At 41.8% G+C, this 27,076-nt stretch overlaps 2 protein-coding genes across 3 annotated transcripts; one reads left to right on the top strand and one right to left on the bottom strand.

The window, feature by feature from the left end:
- The first annotated feature begins 5,243 nt into the window (after positions 1 to 5,243).
- Positions 5,244 to 14,184, top strand: LOC117055298 (spermatogenesis-associated protein 9-like). The gene is made up of 4 exons (XM_033164760.1): positions 5,244 to 5,367; positions 5,898 to 5,986; positions 11,638 to 11,841; positions 13,942 to 14,184. Exons 1-4 carry the CDS (start codon positions 5,307 to 5,309, stop codon positions 14,182 to 14,184), a joined length of 597 nt encoding a protein of 198 aa, XP_033020651.1. The 5' UTR covers positions 5,244 to 5,306.
- A 2,285-nt stretch (positions 14,185 to 16,469) lies between these two features.
- Positions 16,470 to 24,067, bottom strand: LOC117055124 (Rieske domain-containing protein-like). Of its 2 annotated transcripts, none has more exons than XM_033164498.1 (4): positions 23,999 to 24,067; positions 18,731 to 18,911; positions 18,600 to 18,634; positions 16,470 to 17,100 (listed from the first exon to the last, which is right to left on the bottom strand). In XM_033164498.1, the coding sequence occupies exons 2-4, from the start codon at positions 18,906 to 18,908 to the stop codon at positions 16,831 to 16,833; spliced, it is 483 nt and encodes a 160-aa protein (XP_033020389.1). In that variant the 5' UTR covers positions 18,909 to 18,911; positions 23,999 to 24,067; the 3' UTR covers positions 16,470 to 16,830. The 2 variants fall into 2 exon arrangements, with proteins under 2 accessions (XP_033020389.1, XP_033020387.1); XM_033164496.1 differs by lacking the exon at positions 23,999 to 24,067 and adding an exon at positions 20,503 to 20,684.
- Between the last annotated feature and the right edge of the window lie 3,009 nt (positions 24,068 to 27,076).

Genomic DNA, 27,076 nt, shown 5'->3' with positions numbered 1-27,076 from the left:
CTCAGTCTGGTACTACTTGCCCCCCCCCCCCGCCGCCACTGCCCCATATCAGGCTTTGAAATTAGTGTGAGAACATTGTAACCAGTGGATTTCTCTTGCAGCATTGATGGCATTTGTTTGTAGCAGTTAACACACAGCAGCAGCTTCTGCATTCTGGACCAACTTAACTTTCCAAACTATCTTCATGGGCAGCCCATGTATTGTAGTGCATCAAGAGGTGATGAGGGCATGCATAACTGTGGCAAAACCTTGTCTCCGTGGGACAGATTACCCACATAATTCAGGAGTACCCAGTGTTGCTTGGACACAGACCACTTAGTCCAAAATCGGAGTTACGGGTATGATGTACTAGCTGGAACAGTTTCTCCCAGAGAAGTATTGGTTAGATACAACAGGGATGGGGAATCTCGGGTCCAGCGGCTGAATGTGGGTCCCTTGGTCTCTACCCAGCAGTCAGAACTCTCCCCAGCCACACACCCTCTCCCTAGACTAAGGTTACCAGATTTTTTTCAAAGAATCTGGGGACACTTTTTTAAGAAAAAAGAGGGGGGGAAGTTAATTAAATTTATATTTATTTAAAAGTAATATCTTCTGTGGTCTCTTCTGTTGTGTGGCCTTCCTCTGGGCCCCGGCCTGCTCTCTTGGAGTGCTAGCCGCTGTGGAGTAGGCTTGGATCAGACCTGGACTTGGCCATGTGTCCTTGCCCTCCTGGTGCTCTCCTACCTTTTTTCCTCAGCGGCAGCAGCAGTGCAGCAAAGTCGAGGCTCCCCTCTTTTTTCTCCTTCCTCTTTCTCTTCCTTCTCCTCTCCTCCTCCCTGTGTCAGCTCCGGGGCTTTCCTGGCCTCGGAGTGCCGCTGGGCAGGTGGCCGAGCGCTCTTGCTCCTGGCTTGATTTGGGTTGTGGGGGGGGGGAGGTCAGTGGTTCCCCCTGTTGGCACACTGGGTGTCGCTGGTTCCCCCTTAGCAGTGGCGGCAGCAGCGGCAGTCTCAGCAGCCTGGAGCCAGCCTGGTAGCGCAGTTGGCTCTGGCTGGCTTCAGGAGCTGCTTGCTGCTGTGGCACCCGCTATTTTGCCTCGCCAGAAATCCCCATATGATGTGTCTTGTGCCATTGAACAAATCACGCAACATTCACTCCCTACTAATAAATCTACAACACTTAAAATATAAATCCGGGACATTAAATGAAATCCGGGGACATTCCAGTGATGGATTTTCTCCGGGGACAGATTTGTAAATCCGGGGACTGTCCCCAGGAAATGGGGACATCTAGTAACCATACCCTAGACTGCAGTCCTCACCAAGCCTGATCTGTACCTTTTCCAGGTACATTTACCTGTTTGGAATGTGTCCTTGGGCTGTGATGTTGATAGCTATTGCTTGCCTGCGTTACACAACCAACAGGTATGTTTAGGCATGGTCAAGCAGAGACTGCTAGGTGAACAGAACCGGGTATCCTGCCCACATCCTTGGATGTCAATAATTGAAAACCAGCCGATAAAATCTGATTAGAGGACTTAGGTGGCTCTGCTGTTGACGCGGAGATAATGGCAGTGTCAAGGCTGGAGCAAATGCAAGGGTTTTTATCTGCAGAAACTGTGCAGGGAGCTACAGAAGATTCCAGCCCTTGTAAAGAAAGGAGGGGGAGAATGTAAAAAAAACTATAATTACGTGGAAAAGCTGTTTAATATTGCTGTTACAGGAATTCTAAGGTCTCGAATATAGAATAAATGTTGATAATTGCACAAGGTAAACACACATACGTAAGTATATAAAACACTTGTCCAAAATAGTACAGGAGAGCAATCCAAAAGCCATCTTGGCTCTCCTAAAGACTCTTAAATATTTTCTCTGCCTCCTTATTCCCCCTTGCCTGAGAACACGTAGGCAGATAGCAACCAGGGGAAGTTCCTAAAGGGATGCATCTCCTATATGTATAAACCTTTGTATTAATTGTCATTGTTTGCCCAGATGCTCTGCATTGAGGGATAATAATAATAATAATAATAATAATAATAATAATAATAATAATAATAATAATAATAATAATAATTTATTTGTACCCCGCCCATCTGGCTGGGTCTCCCCAGCCACTCTGGGCGGCTTCCATCAAATATTAAAATACATTTAAAATATCACAGATTAAAAACTTCCCTAAACAGGGCTGCCTTCAGTTATTTTCTGAATGTCAGGTAGTTGTTTATTCCCTTGACCTCTGATGGGAGGGCATTCCACAGGGCGGGCGCCACTACCGAGAAGGCCCAAAAAGGATGTCTGGCAGGCATCCTGAATGTCTAATCAAATGCTAATGTTCTGTGTAAACTGTGTCTGGAATTATGTAAAACTTGCTGAATCCCCAGGAATATCACACCTTCGCCTGTCTGAGCCACAGTACCCCACTGTGATGTAATTTCTGACTGTAGCTGGGATGTTCTTCTTCTCCAAGCAAAAATGCAAACCCTTAAAAGAGATGTTTCTTCTTGGTTCTGGCTCTCTCTTGATTCCTTGATAGGAACAGAAAAATAAAAATCTGCCTTGCTTTCACTGCATCCGGCCTCCATCCATTCATCTCTGACCAATCATGGACTTAGGGGACTCGGTCCCTTGGGGAGTTGGACCGCAAAAGCCAACCACCCATATTTTTCTATATCAATTGTAAAGCCATAAGCCACATGAAAATGAGGAACACCATGCACCACATTCTATGGTTATTGCAAAGGCTCTGGTTTGAGGCACAATTCTCTGACTACATGATTAATTAACATACTAACAGCCACTTTACACTCCAGGTGAGCAGAAATAGTTGAAATTGAGCCAATTTCATTCACTTGGCTTCAATAGGACATAACTTCTTTAAATCCTTGTTGTTGTTGTTAAATTCATACCCTGCATTTCCCCTTGACGGGACTCAATTGCATTGAGTCTGTAAAGGTAAAGGTAAAGGGACCTCTGACAATTAAGTCCAGTTGTGAACTACTCTGGGGTTGCGGTGCTCATCTCATTTTAAAGGCCGAGGGAGCCGGCGTTTGTCCACTTCCACAAACAGTTTTCCGGGTCATGTGGCCAGCATGACAGCCGCTTCTGGCAAAACCAGAGCAGCGCAATGATACGCCATTTACCTTCCCGCTGGAGCGGTACCTATTTATCTACTTGCACTGTGTGCTTTTGAACTGCTAGCTTGGCAGGAGCTGGGACCGAACAACGGGAGCTCACCCCGTCATGAGGATTTGAACCACTGACCTTTCGATTGGCAAGCACAGTGGTTTAACCCACAGCACCACCTGTGATACTGTAGAGACTGGCAAAAGGATACTCACAAACTTTTATCCCTCCTAGCAAAAGCTTCAGAACCAACTGGGCCAAAGCAAAGAATATGAATTTTATCAGGGAGAAATGTAAAGTACTACACTTGGGCAAAATAAAAAATAAAAAATGAAAGGCACAAATACAGGATGGGTGACACCTGGCTTGAGAGCAGTACATGTGAAAAGGATCTAGGAGTCTTGGTAGACCATAAACTTGACATGAGTCAACAGTGTGATGCAGCAGCTAAAAAAGCCAATGCAATTCTGGGCTGCATCAATAGGAGTATAGCATCTACATCAAGGGAAGTAATAGTACCACTGTATTCCGCTCTGGTCAGACCTCACCTGGAATACTGTGTCCAGTTCTGGGCACCACAGTTCAAGAAGGATACTGACAAGCTGGAACGTGTCCAGAGGAGGGCAATCAAAATGGTCAAAGGCCTGGAAATGATGCCTTATGAGGAATGGCTTAGGGAGCTGGGTATGTTTAGCCTGGAGAAGAGAAGGTTAAGGGGTGATATGATAGCCATGTTCAAATATATAAAAGGATGTCATATAGAGGAGGGTGAAAGGTTGTTTTCTGCTGCTCCAGAGAAGTGGACACGGGGCAGTGGATTCAAACTACAAGAAAGAAGATTCCACCTAAACATTAGGAAGAACTTCCTGACAGTAAGAGCTGTTCGACAGTGGAATTTGCTGCCAAGGAGTGTGGTGGAGTCTCCTTCTTTGGAGGTCTTTAAGCGGAGGCTTGACAGCCATCTGTCAGGAATGCTTTGATGGTGTTTCCTGCTTGGCAGGGGGTTGGACTGGATGGCCCTTGTGGTCTCTTCCAACTCTATGATTCTATGATATCTTGAAAACATGGTGGAAGTTGTTCTTTGTTTTAATGAACAACCTGGCAGAAAGAAAGCTCCTTTTGATCTCCCTTACAAAGAGGGAGTATAAGCATTGTAGGATTTATAAATGTTTTCTCTACGTTGCTGGAAGGGGAATTTAGCAAACAGATTTTATCAGATACAATTTAGAAGTGCCAGAGGGAACCTAGAGTATGGCAAGAAAATATTACGCAATGCAGCTACACGTACTGTAATATTAGAAGCTTAATGTGAAATGTGCAGCTATTAGCAACAATCCAGTACTAAGCAGGCTTGCAAAAAACACCTAACTCAACTGCTATGTACATAATACCAGCTAAAAATGCTGCTACATCATTTGTTTTCTCTATTCGGATTGAAGTTGGTTTAGGGGGGAAAGCATCAAAACACAGTATTTTATTAAAAACAACAGAATAGATACAGGGCAGATATAGACTGTAGCTAACATGTGAACATCGCTTCCCAAACCAGCTGTGGGAGCACCCTTGATGCAATGTAAACAGAAATGTGTGCACATCCTGCTTATCTACCATGTCTTCAGCAAATGGATTCCAGGAGTGGTGTAATAACAGTTTATTTCACTAGCCATATGTGGAGGGTACTTCCTGTCTAATATGTCCTAGCAAGAATTGGAACGCAATATATAATTAGTGCCTTTCCACCTGATTTTTTTTGTCAGTTTAGAAAAAATATATGCAGTTATGTATAGTAACAGTACAAACATATAAACACCTAAGTTCTATTAAGCTAAATATAACTAACTTTCCTAGTAGGCATGCATAAGTCTGCATTGTCAGTATCCCAAAACATACAATTCATAAACAGAAAAATAAATTGTAATATTAATATACCCAAGGCAGAGTAGGCCACTAAATTTTCTTAAAGTAAAACTTGCACACATTCCATCCAACATTCATTGTACTCTGTTTTAAAACTCAAGGGAGGGGACTTCGGAACTTCTAGTTCATTCTGAAACAGAATTCTAAGAATGTTAGGTTCTGTATAACCTAGAAACCAGAGCACTTTTTCCACCTTGCTCTTCAGCTTTTATGCTAGTCTATCAAGGACCATAAATATCAGCTTGGTTAGGCTAATTTTAGGAGCTGTAGTCAGACACCAGGGCATGCAGGATGTCTCTCAGGCCAATTGGCTGGATATGTGGAGAGCTGGTCAGGAAATTTGCTGGACAAGGTATGAGCTACTCTGTGTCTGAGTCTTGAATCCCCAACTGGAAAGGAGTTCTCAAATTCTGGATTCTGAGAACACTGCCTTCTCTACACCTTTGTACTTGATTTTTTTAAAAAATCAGTTTCTACCAGATAGGCCAGGGGTAGGCAACCTCATTCCTGGGGGCCAAATATGGCCCTCAATGCCTCTCTGGCCTGTGGAATTTTCCCCAGGCCACACCCCTTCTGCACCAGCCATGGCCCTCGCTAGCCCTATTCCACACATACATGTTTTTGCCTAGCTGGAATGCCTTTGGTCCCACCTACCACTAGCACATGGCCCTTGAAACGTTGGCCATATTGGTTTAAGGCTCAATAGAATAGAATTCTGCTAATTTAGATCAGCCAGCAATTGGCTAGACAGCAACTATAGTTCTTCGTTCTGATGCTGCAGATTTGCTCCAACCTGAATATTTCATGTTTGAACAATGTTTACATGATAAGTATAATTTTGAGGATGGATTTATTTTTTTTAACTACTGATTTTCAATTCAGCCCAGATAATACAGAGAGTCGTCTTGGAAATTATAGATGAGATTAGGGATGAATTCCCCAATTTACTGAGACTGACAAGCTCAAACCAGGTAATGTTTCTGAACTAATACTAATACTATTTCACTATTATTTGAAAGTTAAGTTTCTTTATACAATAGTCTGTTAAAGATTGCATTTATCACAAACTCAGCCAAGTTTCAGCTTAATGTTTTACTTATACATAAAGTTATACACAAAGTTAGAAAAATAATTAATATATTCAGGGGAGACAAGTTTTGGCAGAAAGCTGCTCCACAGATTTTTTGTTTTGTTTTGTTTTTAAGTATCATTTTTATCCAATGATGATAAAAAACTATATTATTACTAAATCCCCAAAATAAGCATACCCACCCATGTGTGCATCTATTGAGTTTTGGCTAATTTATCCAAGTAAGCAAGGTTAAACTGATGTTTCTTTTTTCTTTTTAAAATATTTTTATTCATTTTACAAGATAAAAAACATAAAACACAAATACAAAAAAACAAACAAAACACAAACAATTCTTATATCAACTTCACATTTTCCCTTTAACATCTTAGGGTGACTTCCCCCACCTCCCCTTCCTGGGTTTCATTACCATTCTTCTTTATGCATATTTAACAATAATTTTTGCTTTTTGCTCAGAATAAATCACATCAATACCATTTAAAAGGTTTTTGCCAACCTCCATATGAAGCAAATTCATCTTCATAAAATTCCATGACACATTATCAAAAGCTTTCTCTGCATCTATAAACTTTAAAATGGCTTTACATTTCTTTTTGTTGTTGTTGTTTAGTTGTTCAGTCGTGTCCGACTCTTCGTGACCCCATGGACCAGAGCACAATTCTTTTTAGATTGTAGCAATTCCAAAATATCAACAACATTTCTAACATTATCTTTCATATGTCTGCCAGGTAGGAAACCGGCCTGGTTGTTATTTATAAATTCTTTTAAAACTAATTTCAATCTTCTTGCCAGAATATTAGCAAAAAAATTGTAATCACATTAAGTAAGGAGATTGGTCGGTAGTTCTTGTCCTGAGCTCTGTCTGTGTCAGGTTTAGGAATCAGAGTGATGAAGGCATCTTTCCAGGTCTCGGGCGCCTTGTCCCCCCTTAAAATCTTATTGCAGACATCCGTCTGCGGTTGAATCAACCAATCCTTCAACGTCTTGTAATACTTGGATGTTAAGCCATCTGGTCCTGGAGCCTTCCCAATTTCCATTTGGCTTATAGCCAACTCCACCTCTTGTGTTGTTACCAAGTCATTAAGTAGGGTCTTCTTATCAGTGGGAGTCTTCTGCAATCCATTAGATTTTAAAAACCACTGTATTTTAGCTTTATCTTCTTTATCCTTTTGTGTAGAGCTGTTTATAATGCTTTTGGAAGTTTTTTCTAATCTCTGTAGGGTTCTCGACATGTCTTCCATCCACCACAATATGAGTTACTGTATTTTCCTTCTGTCTCTTTTTCAATTGCCAGGCCAAAAGTTTGCCGCATTTGTTAGCCGATTCAAAGGTCCTTTGTTTCATCATTTTAATCTTCCACTCAATTTCCTGACTGATGATTGATGAATATTGTGATTGTAATATCTTAATGTCCTTCTGAATCAGTGAATTTTTTGGGTTGGCGCTTAACTTTTTTCCCTTTTCCTTTATCTGGGACAGAATGTTATCTTTTTTCTCATTCTGTGCTTTTTTTCTGATAGCATTCTGTTGAATCAGGAATCCTCTCATTACCGCTTTGCTTGTGTCCCAGACAACCCTTAAATCTGTATCAGAATTCAGATTCAGTTCAAAATAATCTTTCAGGGTCTTTGAGCATCCTTGATAATTTGTTCATTTCTAAGCAATGCGTCATTCATCCTCCATCTAAATGAACCTTGCAGAGTTAATTTTAGTTGCATAAAAACAGCATTGTGGTCTGAACAAGTCTTTGGTAGAATCTCCACTTTTGAAACCCTTGGAACAAGGTCCTTTGTAATCCAAATGTAGTCCAAACGACTCCATGATTGCTTTGGCTTGGGGAAATATGTAGATTCATTTTCTGTTGAGTATTTTAATCTCCAAATATCCAGCAAGTCCAAATTGTCCGCCATATCGAATAATGTTTTGGGTAGTCTTCCGTCATTTGTAAATTTTTGTCTTTGAGATCTATCCATCAACGTTGAGACTACCCCATTTAAGTCTCCCATTAGAATTATTTTGTAGTCCAGAAAATCCAATAACTTTGTTCCAAGATTTTTGAATAATTCTGCTTTGCCATCATTTGGTGCATAGATTCCCACAACCAAAAGTTTTTCGCCTTGTGCAGAAATTTCAGCTGCTATATATCTCCCTTCCTCATTCTTGATGATCTGTTTTGGGGAGAATTTCTCTTTCACATAAATCACCACGCCTCTTTTCTTCACTTTATCCGATGATATGAATTCTTATCCTAATCTTTTGTTCTGTAAAATTTTCCTTTGGTTCCTTGTAACATGAGTCTCTTGTAAGCAAATCACTTCAAGTTTATGTTTGAGTAAGATATGGCTGGTTTCATTCATTTTCCAGCTAGAGTTCAAACCATTCACATTCCAGGAAAGCACCTTAGTGCCATCTTTATAAAGTCTTGGCCAGAAAATTAACTGTATATTATTCCACTCCTCCTGCACCTGCTTGTGCTCCCAGTTCTGGATCTGGCAGGCAAGGGCCTGATTCAAAGTCTGATGCATTCTTTTCGATGAATCTTCTCTTTTCTTCCACTGATCTAATTATTTGTTTCTTTCCTTGGTATTTGAATGACAGACCTTGGGGATATTCCCAACGAAAGAGAATTCCCTTCCTTCTCAGAGAATCTGCAAGATCAGAATAATGTTTCTGCAGTTCTAAGGAAAGCCTGGTGACCTCTTTAACAATACAATTTGCTGGTTTTGGATTCTGAGGGCTTTGGTGTAGTAAAGACCCAAAATTCTATCTCTCTGCTCCTTGATTTGAAACATGATACAGTCATTAACAAATTTTGAATCCTTTTTACCTTTTAATCCTAATCTGAAGGCACTTGCAATCCAACTATCAAGCTCTTGTTCTTCCAATTACCAAAAAATAGCCAATTTTTTGACTAGTGATTCTTTCAAATTATCAGTCTCAATTGAAGGCAGTCCTCTAATTCTTAAATGGGTCTCTTTCTGCCTTAGCTGAAGGAAAGCAACTTCAAATGAAGTTACTTCCTGATTTTTTTCCAAGTCCCCAATTCTAGTATCCTCCAAATCCTGAATTTTCTTGTCCACACCAGCAATTTTTACTTTATTTTCTTGAACGTCCTATTTGACAGCTCCCAGGTCTTTTTTCAGTTCTTCAAAATTGGCATTTGTCTGTTCCAAAGCCTGAGTATTTCTTTGCAGGTTCTCTGTGTTCTGGGTAACCTGGTTCCTGATTTCTGTCAATAGTCCTAGAACAAATTCTTAGAATCCAGTATCTTTAGAGGCTCTCCTGCCAGAATCCTTCTGAGTAGCTGTCTTGCCTCTGCTGACAGGTGCTGCGCTCCCAGGAAGAAAAAGGGCTGTCAAATTGTTTTACAACTCTTCACAGAGATCAATTGTCTTTAATTAAACCTCCCCCCCTTTCCCTGCAAAGAGGGGAAGCTACAAAGAAAAAATCTTAGGACACTTCAAGGGATTAACAGTCAATAGTTCCCGGCTCTGGCAGCTGCCGTCCTGGTCCCAGCGGAAGAGATCGGCTTCTGTTTTTAAATCTCTCCATGACCAAATCTTTTCAAATTAAATCCAAATCCTTTTACTCACGATTATAGTTTAGTCCTTTTTTTGTTCTTTTTAAACGGAAAATCCGCCGCTTGCTGCCACAAGTCCCGAAGCTTTGCACCGGGAAGGTAGCGATGTCGTCCTTAGCGCCAAGGGCTCCAACCCCTCTCACTCACAGCACGCTCAAAAGAGCTTTGCTGGGGAAAGGCGGAGTCCCAAAAGGTACCCGCTGGATCTCCACATCCCCAAAACACACTATTTGGGGTTTCTTTGGGGGTCTGCAGCGCTTTTGTGGTTCCCCCAACCTTCGAGAGCCAGTGTGGTGTAGTGGTTAAGAGCGGTAGACTCGTAATCTGGTGAACCGCGTTCGCGTCTCCTTCGGGTAGTGATAAAGTGGGATATCAAATCCAAACTCCTCCTCCTGCTCCGCGTGCCGGGATTCCAGAGCTCTGGAATTCCTCGACTAATGGCTGGCCCGACAGACCGGAAGTCCCTTAAACTGATGTTTCTAAAGCAGTCTAAAGATCCATGGCATACAATGTTCTTTGGTAAACAGCCCAAGGCTAGTAATGCTAATTTCCCCCCTTACTGGTGTTTCTGTTAATAATTGTCTAAAATACATGTCAACTTGGTGCATTTGCTGGAATGTTGGACTAGGAGGGACCAGGGTTCAAATTCCTACTCAGCCATGAAGTTACTGGATGACAGCCCAGTCACTGTCTATCAGCCTAACCTCTCCCACAAGGTTATGGAGAGGCAGAGATCCATTTATGCCATCTTGAGCTCCTTGGATTAAAAGTGAGATATTAATATAATAAATGAATGAATGACAGGGTCAGATGTTTGCAGATCTCATCATATATTCATTTTCCCCAATGGCAAACTATACTACATCAGCAATAGGGCCCAGTGTGGGAATGTTGAGGATAGTAGGAGAGAATATATTGATTAAATATTATCCTTCCTCACTCATGCTAGTGAGTTAGTAGCAGAGCACATTCCCTTGTACAATGCAGGAAGCTAGTTGATGAATTCGTGAGAATCATTTGAGTTAAGCAATCCAGTCTGGCTTGTTCAGATTCGATTGTTCCTGGTAAATCCCCTTTAGTTCCCCCTTAAAAAGAATAATGACACAACAGTCTTCCTTTTAAAAGTAATGGTAAAGTTTACTTACATTCAGTTCACTGTTTGGTCCTGAAGGCAGGCTTTATCTTGTAGTTACAGATACAGAGAAGTGTGGGTTCATCCTCTGTGAGGGATGAGCCCATGTGCTGCTGGCTGAGAGCCAGCAGACAGCAAAAGGCAAAATGGAATAAGGCGGAAAAGGGAAGATGGCTGCATGACCAGCCCTTTTGTAGATTCTGCTAGGGTCACACCCATCTAGCTGGTCACACACAGGGGGAGGATGCTCCAGACCAGGTGTGACAGTAAGTCCTCCTGGCTGGAGCAACATTCCCCTGTGTGCCCACTCTGGACAAACAGGAAATGTTGTATTTGACTGCTTCAGTGATGTTACATCCCACACCCAGAGGCATTGGAAATAAGGAAGATGCCACCAGCTGCAGCTATCTCACTTCACACTTGGCTTTACAGTGCTAGGCTGAGGGCGTACCAAGTGTCTGAGCTGCACAGTTTCCAGTGGGATCACCACCTACTGCCACTCATTTCCTCCGTTCCCCTGGTAAGGGAATTTCAATGGGAGGAGCATGTTCTGGAAGCTAAGCCTGCTGAAATTCATCTAGACAACTGTTAAAGGTACAGGAGCCCTGTCCTCTTTCACATCTGACCACATCACTTTCCCTCTTTCCCAGACACATATTGCATACTTAAAGTGAAATCTGGAATTTTCATGTGACCCCGAATGCTCTACCCAAAGGTCTTAATGCATCAAACTGGCTTTCTCTGTTCTAGGCCTCCCCCCCTCCCGAGTACCATAATTTGACTATTTTTTTCTCCCCCCTTGTATTGTCTTATATTTCAGGATGGCAATCGCACCGTGCAGCAGTCTAGATCTGTTGTGGCGAGAGTGTTCTATTCCGCTCATGCGGTAATGGTTAGCTCTTCAAAATCAATAGCTAAATTTGTGCAGCCACACCTTCTTCAAAAATTGACGGACCTGCAAAGAGTATCACATAATCTCTTGCATAAACTGAATGCTCCCAAACAACCTCTTTATAAAATGAAGGTAGGCAATGAGTATGACTGCTCCATCTCATATTTTCTAAGCGAGTGTGTGAGGGATTTTCCTCAGCACCACAACAGAGGATGAGAAGGTAAGATTTCCTCCTCCATGCCATCTTGAGATTCTCATAATTATAAGCCCCATCAGCTGATGCTATTTGCCCTAAAAATGTTAGGTGCAAATACCTTTTTTTTTTAACATTCACATATAGTTTGATCTTGCTTGTGCAGACAAGGATTCAGCATGAGATAAGATTCAGTATGGCAGCTTCCAATGTTCCTGTGATAGTGTATTACAGCACAAACAAAAAGGAATCTTGTGGCAGACTAATAGATATATTGTGGTATAGGCTTGTGGATTAGAGACTAGTGTTTTGTGCATATTTGCTAGAAACTAAGTCCCACTGAGTTCAAAAGGGTTTACTCCCATGTTAATATGCGTAGCCTTGTAGCCTTATGTTCTATTGATATCAGTGGGAACTATTTCCATGAAATGTGTTTAGGATTTACATAATCTATAACAGGGTGGTTACCTGTCAATTTGTTGATCTGATCTTCCCCAAGCCCCCTCCCCCCGCAATAATTTGTCTGGGGCAGCAGCGATAGTGTGTGTGCACAGAGATAAACCACATCAGGGGCTTTGCATTGAAATATTTAGGAACTGTCTAGCATGTGAATATTAGATTGTTATCCATGTTGATCTTTATGTCCCATTGATTTAAGCAAGTTCTTAACTCTCCATTCAAACCAAAGGAACTTAAAAGTGCTAAACTTTGAAAGGATCACATATACCAAACTGCAATATGGCAGAAGAATGAATCCCTTGACTATGAATCCCAGAGTGGTGTAGTGGTTAAGAGCAGTGGACTCGTAATCTGGTGAACCGGGTTCACTTCCCTGCTCCTTCACATGTAGCTGCTGGGTGACCTTGGGTTAGTCATACTTCTCTGAAGTCTCTCATTCCCACTCACCTCACAGAGTGTTTGTTGTGGGGGAGGAAGGGAAAGGAGAATGTTAGCTGCTTTGAGACTCCTTAAGGGGAGTGAAAGGCGGGATATCAAGTCCAAACTCCTCCTCTTCTTCTTCTTCTCTACAGGTAAAATCCATGTTCCTTTATGATGTCATTTCCTATCCAACAAGGACCGCCCTCACTGGTGTAATGTGCATTTCTTATGCAGCACTAATTTATTTGGTAGGTTAGTAAATAATGTTATATCTGATCCTTCTTGTTTCGTGCTTCCCCTTCCCCTCAGCAAAGAATTGAATCCATGCATTATTATTCAATCACTGTGCACACTTTTAGTGCACATTACCAATGCCCAGCTGTAGCTGGCTTGCTAGCTGTGACCTTTCCTCAACCAGCATTGCCTACTTACAGTAGCATATATACGGGTAACCTGTAATTTAGGCTATTGCTATTGCACTCTGCAAAGGGCAGCTCCAGAAACTGGCACTGGCACTAAAGCAGGATCAAGTGTCACTTATCCTTAAACCTCAAGAGGATGGCCATCCAACTGTCAATATGCCAGTATTTATTAAAAGTGTTCATGAGAAAAAGTGTTGACCACATGCAGTATTCCTTGATGGGATGGTTCAAGGGGTAGGCCAACACACAAACATACACACAGCATTTTAGACTGAAACCAGTCCGGAAATTTTCAAATTGTGAATCTGCTCACCTCATCCCCATCATGATTCTGTCCTTTCCCCCAGGCATTTGATATACAGTGGTACCTCGGAAATCGAATGGAATCCGTTCCGGAAGCCCATTCGACTTCCAAAACGTTCGGAAACCAAGGCACGGCTTCTGATTGGCTGTAGGAAGCTCCGGCAGCCAATCATAAGCTGTGTCGGACGTTCGGGTTCCAAAGAATGTTCACAAACTGGAACACTCACTTCCGGGTTTGCGTTGTTCAGGAGCCAAAACATCTGACTCGCAAGGCGTTCACGAACCAAGGAATGACTGTATTGATATAAGTAATGCATCCTAACCAAGTACTGCTATACTGCAAAACTGTATCTCTTAAAGTTAGGCAGAAATGCAGAGGATTCCAAACCTTTCCGTTTCTTTATGCCTAAAAATGTACCTCTTATGTGTATACAGACAGTCTCCATTAATAAAGCACTGGGAAGAATTAAAAGCATAATTGAAACAGAAAAGAGCTCCAGGGAAAGCAGCAGTGATGGTCTCGATGCAGATGGATTTCCCAGAGTCAGGGAAATGGCAAGCGAGTCTGCAACTTCCTCTGCACACGAAATATCTTCAGAGTTGACTATTAAGGAATCACCAAGCAGCGGAAGCATCCATACACTACTTTCGGCAATAGATAAAGAAAATGAACAATAATGCTCCCTTGTACGCTATACATAGCTGTAATTTTTCTGCTTGTGCACTGTTTTATTTCAATACACAAATATGTGAAGATAGTCTTCATTTTCCATTACTCAACCAAATGCAATTTACACACACACAGATGAACACAGGTTCCATACTGTAAATAGTTTTGTATGTTCCTTCTCTAGTAGAAATAAACCAAGTAATGGCTTGCCCCTGTGTATGCTCAGTATCACATTTCATGCAATAGTTTCAGAATATCACAAGCCTCAAAACATTGAAAACCATTTTGATAGAATCAACAGGCATGTTTTTAAATAAATATTACAAAAATAGGTCAATTGACTTATGCAAGCAAAACAAACATCTCTAAAGTCTCATTTTTTCCAGCATATATAATTGGCTGGTACCTAATTGTTAAAGAAGTAAAAGTAATATTAAAAAGTTGAAGAATGGCTAACATTTTAATTAGTTGATAATTACAAGGCTATTTTGGAATTTTTGACAGCAAAATAGCTGCCTATGTATGTATATATGTCACAATTCCTATTATTTTCCTAAACACACTCATAGCTTCTTTTGACTGATCCTGTCCAAAAGGCATTTAGTTTCACAGTATTTTGTCTTTTAACTCGCTCTTCCAGTATGTATGCATTACTGTACAGAGCTTTCCTTTGGGCTTGGTTTAAAAACAAAGTTCAATCGTACACTAGAAAATGGTTTCAGAAATCTGAACCCCAGAGAACCGTAATCAAATTAAGGGCAGTGCAGGGATTTGGTTATTTTATTTTCCTTCTCAATTGTCCTTGTCAGTCAGCTAGCCACATACTGTATAGGAAGGGCAGATTGCTCCCAGCAGCTCCACCTACACAGCAGTGAGTGCCAGGCTTATCCAAAGCTACTGTGTAAATGGGGCTTTGTTGCTCACAAACTCTTTCCTGTGCACAGTTTCTCGCTACTGGAAGAAAAGGGCTCTGTTTGCAGCTGGGAGAAAAGGGCAGATTTCTTTACTTAGCAAGAAACCCAGACCTGATTAAATGTTACAGATATGTGTGGTTTCTGCTGCTGCTGCTGCTGCAGTTTATCCTTTGTGGTGGCATAACTTTTGAAAGCTTTTACAGCATCTCTGCATCAGTTCCAGCACCTACCAGGGATTTGCAGTGTTTGTGCGGGGTTGGCAAACACAGTAGGATGGGTTTTTTAATACTACAGCAGCCACATAGAAGGGCGCCACATGGTATTGCTTTACATTTAGATAGGCCATCATCCAGAGGTGCCAACTTGAATAAAATATTGCGGAGGCTCAGGTAAGCCCCTTCCTGCATAGTCAATCATATGATGTGGTGCATGCATACCATATTAATGGCAATTCCCATCAACTTTTTTTGGGGGGGGCGGTCCTCTCAAATATGCTCCCTGAATTGCTTTTAGCCTTGCCTTCTGTATTTTCAGCAAAAGTTTCATAAGTATTTCAACAGACCTTTGTGATGCATGCATATCTAGAAATGAAACTGACAAACTAAGAGTTAAATACTAACATTCCTCAGAGCATGGCTATACCTAGGTAATAGGCATAATTGAGTAATTGCACATCTATCAAGACAAGAATAAGCATGAAAAAATGCCAGTGTGTCATCATCATATCGTGAAAATGAAGCCATCATCAGAGGAGGATTATGTGTCTCTGTGTTAAAGATGAGTTATAGACTTGGACTGGATGGCCCTTGTGGTCTCTTCCAACTCTTTGATTCTATGATTCTCTAAGTCATGGTCCATCCTTTGGCAAGTAATTTCACCCTTTTCTGGAGTACATTCTACCAATTTGGACCACCCAGGTGTTTATCACTGCATTAGTTTAATGTATCTCTCTCACTCATATGTACACACACACACACACACACACACACACCACACCTACCCTCTCTCCCTACAGCCACATAGAGGCATACCTAGTATTCAGCCACAACACACACCAATTGCACTCTTCTCCTTGCCTGTCAAGAGAGGCATGGCAAACTACCAAGGAGTTCAACTTTTCCAGGATATACTTTCAGCACAGTCAATTTGGCCCAAAAGCAGCCTGTCACTTCCAGATGATACATGGCTGAGCTGGCCTCTAGCCGAGTTGCATTAGGCAGAAGCTGGGCTCCCTCCTGCCTCACTTACGGGCAGATCTATGCACTGCTAAATAACTACACAGCTGGAACAGCCTTCAGGAATTCTTGCAGGAACCAATATGAACTTTGGCGATCTTTTTGAGAAGGATTGGATTAAGTGCGAGAAAAAGAATCAAAGACTCCCAACAATAACAAATCATATTAGCATACAAGCACAACATCTCCAATTATATTGATAACATTTGTACATCATAATACTTTTAAAACATCATTTTATATTCTGGAAGCGAGAAACACTTGAAGGCTGGATCAATATAAATCTTCTATCATTTTCATTACTGGCACACTATTATAAGCACACTATACTATTTTCTTCTCAAAGGCACAAATAATTCTCTGATCAACTCCCTTTTTAGAGAGACTGGAGCTCAGTTTCATATCATCACTCAGAGCTGAATGCTCTTTAGACAGCAAGGATGCCATTCACATACATCACATTCATTGTTATTTTAAAGCCATTTACTATGAAGCACAGAAGATGCTATTTTTGTTTGGGAGGCAGTATTGTCCTATTGTGTATGTTAGCATAATGATCAGAATCTATATTGTCATCTGTATCTGAAAGAGTCACATAAACATTTCCGCTGTCCACAGTAACTCTATGAGTCCTCTGTTTTACTCCTTTCGACTTCCATTTGGGTTTCGGAGATGGCTCCCTGGGGTTTATTGCTTGATACAATCCTTCACCTGTTGCCAGAGTTATTTTATACCTGTGCCAGGGACAAATAATGCATGGCTGTCCATTGATGTCCTAAACACACAAGGGAAGGAAGGAAGAACAGATGGGTGGGGAATAAATAATAAAATTATTATTATTATTATTATTATTATTATTATTATTATTATTATTATTATTATTAGGAACATGCCCCACACAAAATCCTTCATACCACTATAATAGGAGTACTAGGTTCCTGTTTTTTTTAAGCATATAAATGTAACAAACAAAACAAATAAATAAATATCTGAAATTTCACAAAACGTGGAAATCTCAAGTGTGCAAACTCCTGGAAAGTCTCCCTTAAAGTTCATTGGAAAATAACTTTAGCACTGGTTCACTCTTAAGAACACCCCCCTTCTGAGATTGCCAGGGCAGGCAGCCTTAGGAATGACCATCACAGAATAAATTATAACAACCCTTTCTACTTCATTCTGCATTGCAGTAACACAGTAGCCTCAGATAACCAGAACTCTTACATCACCAGCTGAAATTTGGTTTCATCAGTTGAAATTGGCACAATTAAAGATTTTTGCTTGGATCCCAAGTTTGATCTCATTTGCAAGAATATCCCAGGAGCACAATTCTGCTCAAACATGCTCCTGCCAGTGTACAGGGGGAGGTTATTGATTGATTGATTGATTGATTGATTGATTATTACCCTTGCAGTTCCCTCTGCTCTCAGAAAATCTGCTGCGGAATGTGTGGGGACCACCTGGAACAGCAACTAGGGAGAAGAGGGGTATCCGTAAAAAATGGCCTCCTCAAACTTCTGCCTGCCATGATTCTCTACTGTAAGCAGGGGAGAACCTCAGGCCCAGAGGCTGAATGAAGGCCTCCAGGCTCTCTGGCCCTCACGACTCTCCCTAGACCTCATCCCTCACCGCCCCTGGTCCACATCCTGCTTGAATGCCTTTGCTTGGCTGAAATAGGCCATTGAACTGTGATGCCTCTTGCTCACTTGGGTGGAAGATGAAGAGGGGTTTGTGAGTGTCTGTGTAGAACTCAGGGACTTTTGTGCAGTTGAAATGAGAGTCACATTAACTGCTCTGGCCACCCCACCCCACCCCGGTTCTACACACCACTGGAATGTGGTACAGGGAAGGTAATCCACAAGGGAAGGAAATCCTTTTTTGGGGGGGGGGAGGTTCCCCACCCCTGCTCCAACAGATCTAAAGTCTTTTGTTAACACAACAAGCACTCCCATTTGTGGAAGGCAGTTAGGTCACATACATTTTAAAGCATTATGGTATCACTTTAAACAGTCATGGCTTTCCCCAAAGAATTCTGGGAGTTGCAGTTTGTGAAGGGTGTTGAGAATAGTTAGGAGGCCTCTATTCTCCTCTCAGAGCTACAACTCACAGAGCACTTAACAACCAATCCCTGTTCACAGGGAACTCTGAGAATTGCTATAGCTACTATATATGCTGTAGCTAATATATGCACAGTAGTGCTGCATTACTGTAGCATTATGTTAATAGTATTCTCATTTATCAGAAGGTTCTGAATGAGGAAGTACTGTATTTACATACCTCTATATCTCCTTCATGCAAGGGACCTCCTGTATCTGTTAAAAGAACAGAATACGAAATTAGAGCAGAGGTTTTAAACTAGCTAACGTTTAAAGTTGTTCCAAAAACACTATCTTCAGGAAAATTCTTACGGTAACAGCGGCAATCCAGAGCATAAAACCTTCCATCGTGATAGAAAACAACAACTTCTCTGTCATGGATGACCACTGTTGTCCTTCGTAGTTTTTTAATATCATCTTCTCTGCCAACACAAATTGGACTTCTGTCTTCCTTCTTTTTAGATGTTTCAACAGAGCTGTCCTCATTCATATTCTGAAAGCAAGAGAAAATGCACTATATTACTTAATATGACTGTCAGAAATAACCATGTTGAGGAAAGAAAAGCACAACCAATACTGACCACCATTTATAGCAGAATGGTAGGCTGGTGTACAAAGAACTTTCACTGCAAACAAACAATATACAGTGGTACCTCGGTTTATGAACTTAATCCGTTCCGGAAGTCTGCTCTTAAACCGAAACTGTTCTTAAACCGAGGCGTGCTTTCCCTAATGAGGCCTCCCGTCACTGGTGCTCTTCCACTGTTCAGTTTCTGTTCTTAGGCTGAGGTAAAGTTTGCAAACCAGGACACTACTACCGGTTTTGTGGAGTTCGTAATCCGAATAGTTCATAAACAGGGCTGTTCTTAAACCGAGATACCACTGTATTTATTTTATGTGGATCAAATGGCACCCTCCTATTTCAAGCACGATATGGAAAGGGTGGATGAAAATTAAACAGGAGTAGTACATCCTGTTCGGCATTTGAAAACCTTTCTGAAATTTACTGTAGACTATGTATTTTAAAAAGAGGGATCCATCCACTCATGTGTGTGGCGATCCATTCTGTGAACTGGACAATTTTCACCCTATCTTTTATCCACGTATGGTGGTGTGAAAATTTTAAAGGTTATCTGATCTATGTGGCATGCTGTTGAATGCAAATGGCTTATCCTGTAAGGACAGCGTCACAAGGATCAACTCTTTAAAAGTCCTGATCTGATGGCCAGTATATTGAGACAAGTAGCCCTTGATGATGGCACCAACATAGCAACAACTTTCCACAGTAATAGCAGAATGTTAATCAAAAGCTAAAGTAAAGGGTGGAGGTTTTGTGGGTATGAACATTTTCCTTTTCTTTTCTGAAATGCTGTCCATTTTCATTCTGTGACAACAGGGTATTATTTGTTCAAAAGTATGCAAAAACCTTGATTTTTCAACTTATCACAAGTTCTTCTGAGGATGCAGTGGCAGCCAAAAAATAAGATATAAAGCATATAGGACAACCTGGAGGAAAAAAATCACATTCATTTTGCCATCAGTGTCAGCTATTAATTTATGTTATATAATACACAGTTCTTGGTTGTTGTTGTTTTAAAAAAAATAGATTCATATTACACAAAAAATGTGTTTTGAGAGCCAGAACAGATAAAGTGTGTAATGATTTTCTGAGTGCTTAAAGCTGCAATCTAAGAGACAGTGGAGTAAATTGCATAACTGTCAGATCTGCAGTCACTGTGTCTCGTCTTCGGTCTTAGCTTATAATACTTTCCAGCTTACAAACCAACCCTAAATGAGCCCCAGTGAGTTCAATGAGAATTCACTGCATTAGGCATGCATAGAATTGTAGAATAAGATAAAAGGAAATACTTAGCAGCACAAGATGAAAGAATACATATAATTACAGGCAATATCTTAAACTTTGGCAATAGAAGACGTTGTACAAAATAGTACAAAATAATACATATGCAAGAGAGAAAACCAGATACTTTCTGAATCCACTTTAATTATATTTCAGGATCAGAAACACGTTTAAATGAAAAGTCAGTGGCACTGCATTTAAAAACTATTGTTAAGAATGGTACCTGTGTGGAAAGTGGCAGATTCACATTCCCAGGGAAATCTGAATGGTGATCCTCTAAGACAGTAGTGCGGCAAACAACACAGAAGTTGTATTGTCACAGAAACACAGAAGGAAGATTGTAAGAGGTGGGTGAAAGTTCTGAATCATCAGCTTCCAATGGTCACATCCACCACATACGCCTTTATACAGAGCAGTTCTTTACTGGGAAAGACGTTTTCGTAGAACCTTCACAGAGTGACGTGACTTGGGAGAAGATGCATCCTGCCTGAGCTGATAGGAAAGTTAAGAACCAGGCTGCACTGAACTGATAAGGACATTTTAGATCCTAGGGAGTTCGACAACCACTTGTTCACCTTAAAAGTAACCCTAACCTTAAGCAACTAGATCTTTTAGAGTACCGTAATCAAATGAAACTTTATTACGGAGCATGACCAAAGTCTGCAATTTTATCGGGACAAGTTGTTTGTTGTTTACTGTCATAACAAAATATATCTTATGTACCATGAAAAATAAATAAAAACATGGGTTTTTTAAAATAAAAAGTAGCCCTAAACCTGCCTCCTCCAGGAACGCTGGATTGCAATGATGAAAATATTACTCATGTCTCAGGCTTAACAATATAACAATTATGTTAATACTATAACAATAGTAATAATAATTTATTTGTACCCGCCCACCTGACATCAGAACCCCACACCTTTTGCAGACATAATCGCAGTCAGATGAATGGGCTTCGTGCTATCACAGAAGCTTTGAAATATTTAATCTATGCAGTTCCCAGCACACCGATACAATCCTTATTCAGCTACAAGCAAGTGGAATCTGATTGCTCATAGAGGTGTGTAACTCGTAGCAGCGTCTGTCTAAATTGGCCATAAAAACTCTCAGTACGAAGAGAGTGTAAAAGGATTTCAGTTGCAATGGGAGAAGACCAGCTGTGGACACTCACCAATGTCTATAGCAAATTCGATTAACTTGTGTTTCCCAGCTTTCATTCTTCCTGTGAGTCACCCTTCCTACTGCCAAGCAGACTCTTAGCTGGGTACACTCTGAGATTTGTGATGAACTAGGAAAGAACTGCCTGGAAGTAAACATACTGGCACAGCATCCATAGAAGCATTGTGTTCAGAATACAGAAATATGAAGGGGAAGGGGAGAGAACCACCTAGTAGTGGTTGGAGTTGCCAACTCCACTGCGATGCCATGGCAGTCCTTACTGTATGTTAATAACTAGATCAGGAGTTCCCAAACTAAGGGCCGCAGGCCGCATATGGCCCACACGAGCCAATTATCTGGCCCCCCACTGCCCACTCTTACCGGCGCGGCGCTGCTGCCCATCTCCGGGTCGGTGCGGCACCAGAAATAGCTTGTGCGCATGCACAAGTGTGATTTCCGGCGCACTTTTGGCGTGGTGCAGCACCGGAAATAGCTTGTGCACATGCGCAAGCATAATTTTCAGCGCACTTCCAGGTCTGCGGAGGCCCGTGCACACGTGCACAAGCTAATTCAGGTGCCGCACCGCGCCATAAATGTGCCAGAAAAACGGAGTGCGCGCGTGTATGTGCGCACGCTCCCCCGCCCTCCACGCGATTGGGGCCGGAGGAACCGGCCCGAGGCCGGGTAAGTTTGCCAACCCCTGAACTAGAACTTACCCCTCTCTTCCTGCCAACCTAGCAGTTTGAAAGCACATCAAAGTGCAAGTAGATAAATACCGGTAGGTACTGCTCCGGTGGGAAGGTAAACGGTGTTTCCATGTGCTGCTCTGGTTCGCCAGAAGCTGCTTAGTCCCTCGGCCAATAAAGTAAGATGAGCGCCGCAACTCGAGTCGTCTGCAACTGGACCTAATGGTCAGGGGTCCCTTTACCTTTACCCCTCTCTAGGGCAACCACCTGAAAGAAAGTGGGTTCTTCTCACTTGCACATGTTCATTTATTTGTATGCACATTTTTTTAAAGTTGTCTTCTGCCTAATATCTAGCTTTAAATTAAAATAAGCCAGATGGCTTAGAAGCCAAAAGTCATGCAAGTGTGGTTTATTGCATACTTAATGTATAAAAAACCCACCACGTGTGGGATTTATATAATGTGAAACACACAAGCATGCTTCCCAATTTATACATAAGAATAAGAATACTTTATTTATACCCCACCCATCTGGCTGAGTTTCCCCAGCCACTCTTCAAGCTTGGGAAAAGCTTTCGAGAAATCTATGGAATAAGATAGGAAGTGGGGAGAAGTATTAAGTTACCACTGAAATCATATAAAGCTTAAAACATACATTGTGATAATCACAGAATTGTATAATTGGGAGGTCATCTAGTTCAACCCCCTGAAATGCATGAATCTTTTGCCCAACGTGGGACTTGAACCCAAGATTAGGAGTCCAAATGCTCTACCGACTGAGCTATAATAATGTAATGGGCACAATTATTTTTTTAAAAAAATCAATCAAGTCAAGTAACTTAGAAAAATATATCATGGCCATAATCCAATCTCTCATTAGATCATCTTCACCCACTCCTGTGTGTGCTGTTTTGAGTTGAGGAGCTGTCCTTCTAATCTAATCACTTCCCCTTCTTTCTGGCAGCTTTACTACAAGCAGACAGCTGTGGGCAGCTAACAGCATTCATGAAGTACAGCCTGGATGGGGCTCTAGGATATATCCTATGTGAGTCATACTCATGGTCATTTACTGGAATTAATGGGCATTATGATAGAGGATTCACTGCCTCCTGCTGTTTTTGCAGTACATTTTTAGAGTAATTGGCTAGAGTGGTTATATAGCTATAACTGAGCCACAACTTTGCTGTAGTGTAAATTACAAGTGTCCAACAGGAGTGGCTCATACTCATTGGAGAATGCCCCCCCCCCTTTTTTTGAAACACGAGCAGAGAAACCTGAGGCCCTTATCGATTTAGTTTAGCTCCTCACAGCAAATATAAATATAAATTTTCACCCATGCTACACAGCACTCTTAACAATCAAACTGCATAAATCTACCAGGTTAAATGCACTGTTTAAAATATCCTTGCTTCTTAGGTATCACTTTTCTAAGAATATCACGACTGCAAGATGTAGTGCGTGTGTAAACGGGAGTTACACAAATATATTAGCTGAAAGGATCCACACGCCACGGAGTGATTTGTTTCCATTTATACTTCCATTTAGAACTTCGGAGCCAGGAATTCTCCTCCCTCCGTACCCAATTTGGCCGCAAAGCTCAGAAAACGCCGGCAATTAAAGACAATATAACACTGATAGCAACCGCTAGGCGGCGATCGACACAAAGTCTTCAAGCAGCGTATAGGCAACACGCAGGTGCACAAGCTTTATCTCCCAGCTCAGACTGCAATACCCAGCAGCCACCGCGCCCCTTGGGACTACAACTCCCGAAGGCCCTTGCGCTGTCACCCCTCCCCCCCGCCTCCCTTCCTCTCGCGCGTGTTATGTGGGCTTAGGAGGGAGGGGGAAGGGAAGTGGCTTCTTGATGTCTACAAACCTGCTTAATGTGGCCTAAGGCTGCAGTAGCACCCGGAGGGCGAGACCCACGAGTGAGGCGCCACCGCAAAACGCTGGAACCACTTTTGCTTCTCCGCGGCGTCACGTCATTAAAACGCGAAGAGAGAAACGGCTGCTGCTCCTTTCCTAGATCTAGAACGCAGCCCTAAACTCACGCTGGAGGAGGGAGCAGTCCATTCCCACTGAGCGGAACGTACTTCTGAGTTAATATGCGAAGGGCTGCGCTGTTAGGAAAGCAAGAAAAGCGTTGGAAAAAATAATAAGACGCCATATGGCAATGCCGTCATTAGGCCACCTCTGCGCGCGGGCGCACACACACACAAGTGCAATGAGGTCCTAAGCGGACTTTAGAAGTACTCCAAAACTCTTCATCACACTCGGTGCCGGATTCACGTATAAGCTAAACAAGCAATAGCTTAGGGCTCCACTCTCTTGGGGGCCCCCAAAAAATGCAAGGGGGGAACTAGATGTACGTTTCCAAAAAATAAGATAAAAAAGAAATAAAATAAAACCTACGGTACATAAATTACCATATAGCATATATACAACACAAAAAACAGCGACAATTTGTTGTTCACAAAGGACAGCTGGACATGCAAAGGGCCCCATTACCATCAGCAGCTTAAGGCTTCATCAAACCTAAATCCAGCCCTGATCACACTTGAGGAGCAGCACAAAGGAAGGGGGACATGGGCATAGCCAGGGACAGGGAACAACTGCTCCCCCAAACAAACAAACAAGTAGAGATAATTAGCATGTTTGAAATTGAAATGCTCACTGAGGTCACTTGGACAAAGCTGTGGTGCATTCTAGCAATGCAACTGGCAACCCTAATGAGGGATAGTGCTAGACAGAGGATGATGATAGGTGAGTGTCCTGCCCCCTGCCCCAACATACAGTATATCCTGGCTACGCCCATGGGGGGAGGAGTGGGTAGAAGAGGGGCTGCATCCCCTCCTCTGCAATCATGTGGTGGTTGGGGCCAGAGGCAAAAGTGGGCAGAGCAACAAATGGTACTCTTTAACTTTGTACAGTTGGCTACACTGCAGCCACATAAAAGCCAGATGTTTCTACACACCTGTACATCTCTCTCCATCAGGCAAGAAAGAGGCATTGTCACAATTTAAGAACACGTTTCAGACATGCCCAAAGCACTAGACAAGGGTACAGAGCACAGCTGGTGGGGATGGGTGTGACCTGAGGACATGGGTTGTTTTCTGGGGAGGGTCCATAGAACCGGACACAGAGGCCTGAAGGACTGCGTTCAACATCTGGGCCACTGGTTCCACAGCACTATACAGGTAGTAGCCATTATGGCTAGAAGCCATTGAGTTCAGATGGAATCAGACTTTTGCCTTACAATCCAAACTCACTAATTACAAGTTGGCTTCACTGATTTCAGGCTCAACCTATATCAATGTTTTGAGGGTCAAAAATGAAATAGTAATATAAAAAGTCGCAAAAAAATGAACAGAAAAAAGTAGTAGCAAATTTTAAAATAACACAAGCAGCATTTTTGTTGTTTAAACAAGGAGTATTTCTAAATCTTCATTTCTGGATTATTTTCTTTATTTGAAGATGAAAACCTTGGGTGCTTTTCTACCATTTCTGATTCATTTCTGATGGGGGCGTACTTATAAAGAAGTACCATCTGGTAGAAATCATATTAGAAATGCCTTGGTGTAGGAGAAAGATTTATCCTTTGCAATGAAAATACAAGTGCATTCATGCAGTATTAATTGCCAACATTTCTGCGGCAATTCTTTATAATGAAAAGATGCAGAAATTTTTTTTTGTAAATCATAGCACAGTAACAAATATGCCTTCCAACAGGATACAACTTTCCAGACTAGCAAGACAAAGAATCACTTTTGGTTGAACAGGATTTGTAAACAAGTTTAGCTGTGTATGTGTATGGGTTGTTTTAATTAATAAAAAAAACCACATAACACATTAACAGTCAATCAGCCTTTTTGTGTGCCCCCCCCCCCAGTGATTGAGCCACTCTCCCCAAGGACCTCTGTAAAGTCACCAGATCATTTAGGCTTTTTGTTGTTGTTGTTGTTCTTCAGGATTTTTTTTTTAAATCATGGGGAAGGTAACTGTTTGGCTATACAAGAAACACGCATTTATATCCCATCTTTCTTTCACCACGGAACTTAAGACAGAATACATAGGCAGTCTTTCATCCAGGACTGAGCACACTCAGACCTGCTTAGTTTGAGCAAGGTGGTAGCACCTTAAAAAAACAACAAACTATTTCCTGTTTGATGAAGAGGGCTCCAGTTTACAAATATCTATGCCTCAATACATTTGTTTGCTGTTAATGTGCCACAAATTTTGGGTCTGCACTGCATCTTAGTTACTTCATTTGTTCCTGTTCTCCAAGGGAAAAATGGAAAAGACCCTTTGCTGGTCTGATTTCCCCTTTCTATCAAGTTGGGGCAAAAGCTGTGAAAATACAACAGGAACACTGTAGGAAATATGGAAATCATGAGCAATAGTTTCTGGCTGCTTAATCTGCATTGGTGAGTTGCAGTCGTCAGCTATTTAACTGGCCACTACTACTGTATAAGCTATGCCTATAACAGCAGCTTGATGTGCAGACATCAGCTGATAAGTGTTGATGCTGTGAAAAGCGTAACAATTTCTGTACATCAAACTGCTGCAGGGGCGCAAGGCAATTTTAGCTTTGATAAGGTTATGAAGGATATGCAGTCTGTTCTTGGTGGCGTCCGTGGCAAGACTCCTGGGCTTTTCATATACAGTACAGCAGGATTTGTTTGTGCTTTCCTTGCAACAGGTTTTCTAGCACATTCAAGCTAGATATGAACCCCTTTGGGAAAGCAACAGTGAAAATTGATGTGGCGGCTGCAGAGGGGAGCGGGGAATCGACCCCTTTTGTTGAGTGAGAATTGAACGCCGGTATTTAGCTGCGAAAGGCGTGTGTTTTCGGGAGGCGTCTGTGGAGAATGTGACAATGAAGAGATCCTGACTCCGCTCAAGACGACTGCAACCGTTGAATTGGAGGGGAGGGCGAGATGGGCTGCGGAGTGGG

Source organism: Lacerta agilis, chromosome 11 (genome assembly GCF_009819535.1).
Source record: "Lacerta agilis isolate rLacAgi1 chromosome 11, rLacAgi1.pri, whole genome shotgun sequence".
In the NCBI taxonomy this organism is placed as follows: domain Eukaryota; kingdom Metazoa; phylum Chordata; class Lepidosauria; order Squamata; family Lacertidae; genus Lacerta; species Lacerta agilis.
Note: the sequence above shows the minus strand (reverse complement) of the source record. Positions and strands in the feature narration are given on the sequence as shown.

Bases quoted from the DNA above. Each gene is read 5' to 3' on its own strand.
- LOC117055298 (XM_033164760.1), top strand. From the start codon at position 5,307: ATGTCTCTCAGGCCAATTGGCTGGATATGTGGAGAGCTGGTCAGGAAA. The intron at 5,987-11,637 runs GTAATGTTTCTG...CTTATATTTCAG, and splicing joins GACTGACAAGCTCAAACCAG to GATGGCAATCGCACCGTGCA. The intron at 11,842-13,941 runs GTAGGCAATGAG...ATGTGTATACAG, and splicing joins AACCTCTTTATAAAATGAAG to ACAGTCTCCATTAATAAAGC.
- LOC117055124 (XM_033164498.1), bottom strand. From the start codon at position 18,908: ATGAATGAGGACAGCTCTGTTGAAACATCTAAAAAGAAGGAAGACAGA. The intron at 18,635-18,730 runs GTAAGAATTTTC...TTCTTTTAACAG, and splicing joins TCTGGATTGCCGCTGTTACC to ATACAGGAGGTCCCTTGCAT. The intron at 17,101-18,599 runs GTATGTAAATAC...TTGTGTGTTTAG, and splicing joins TGCATGAAGGAGATATAGAG to GACATCAATGGACAGCCATG.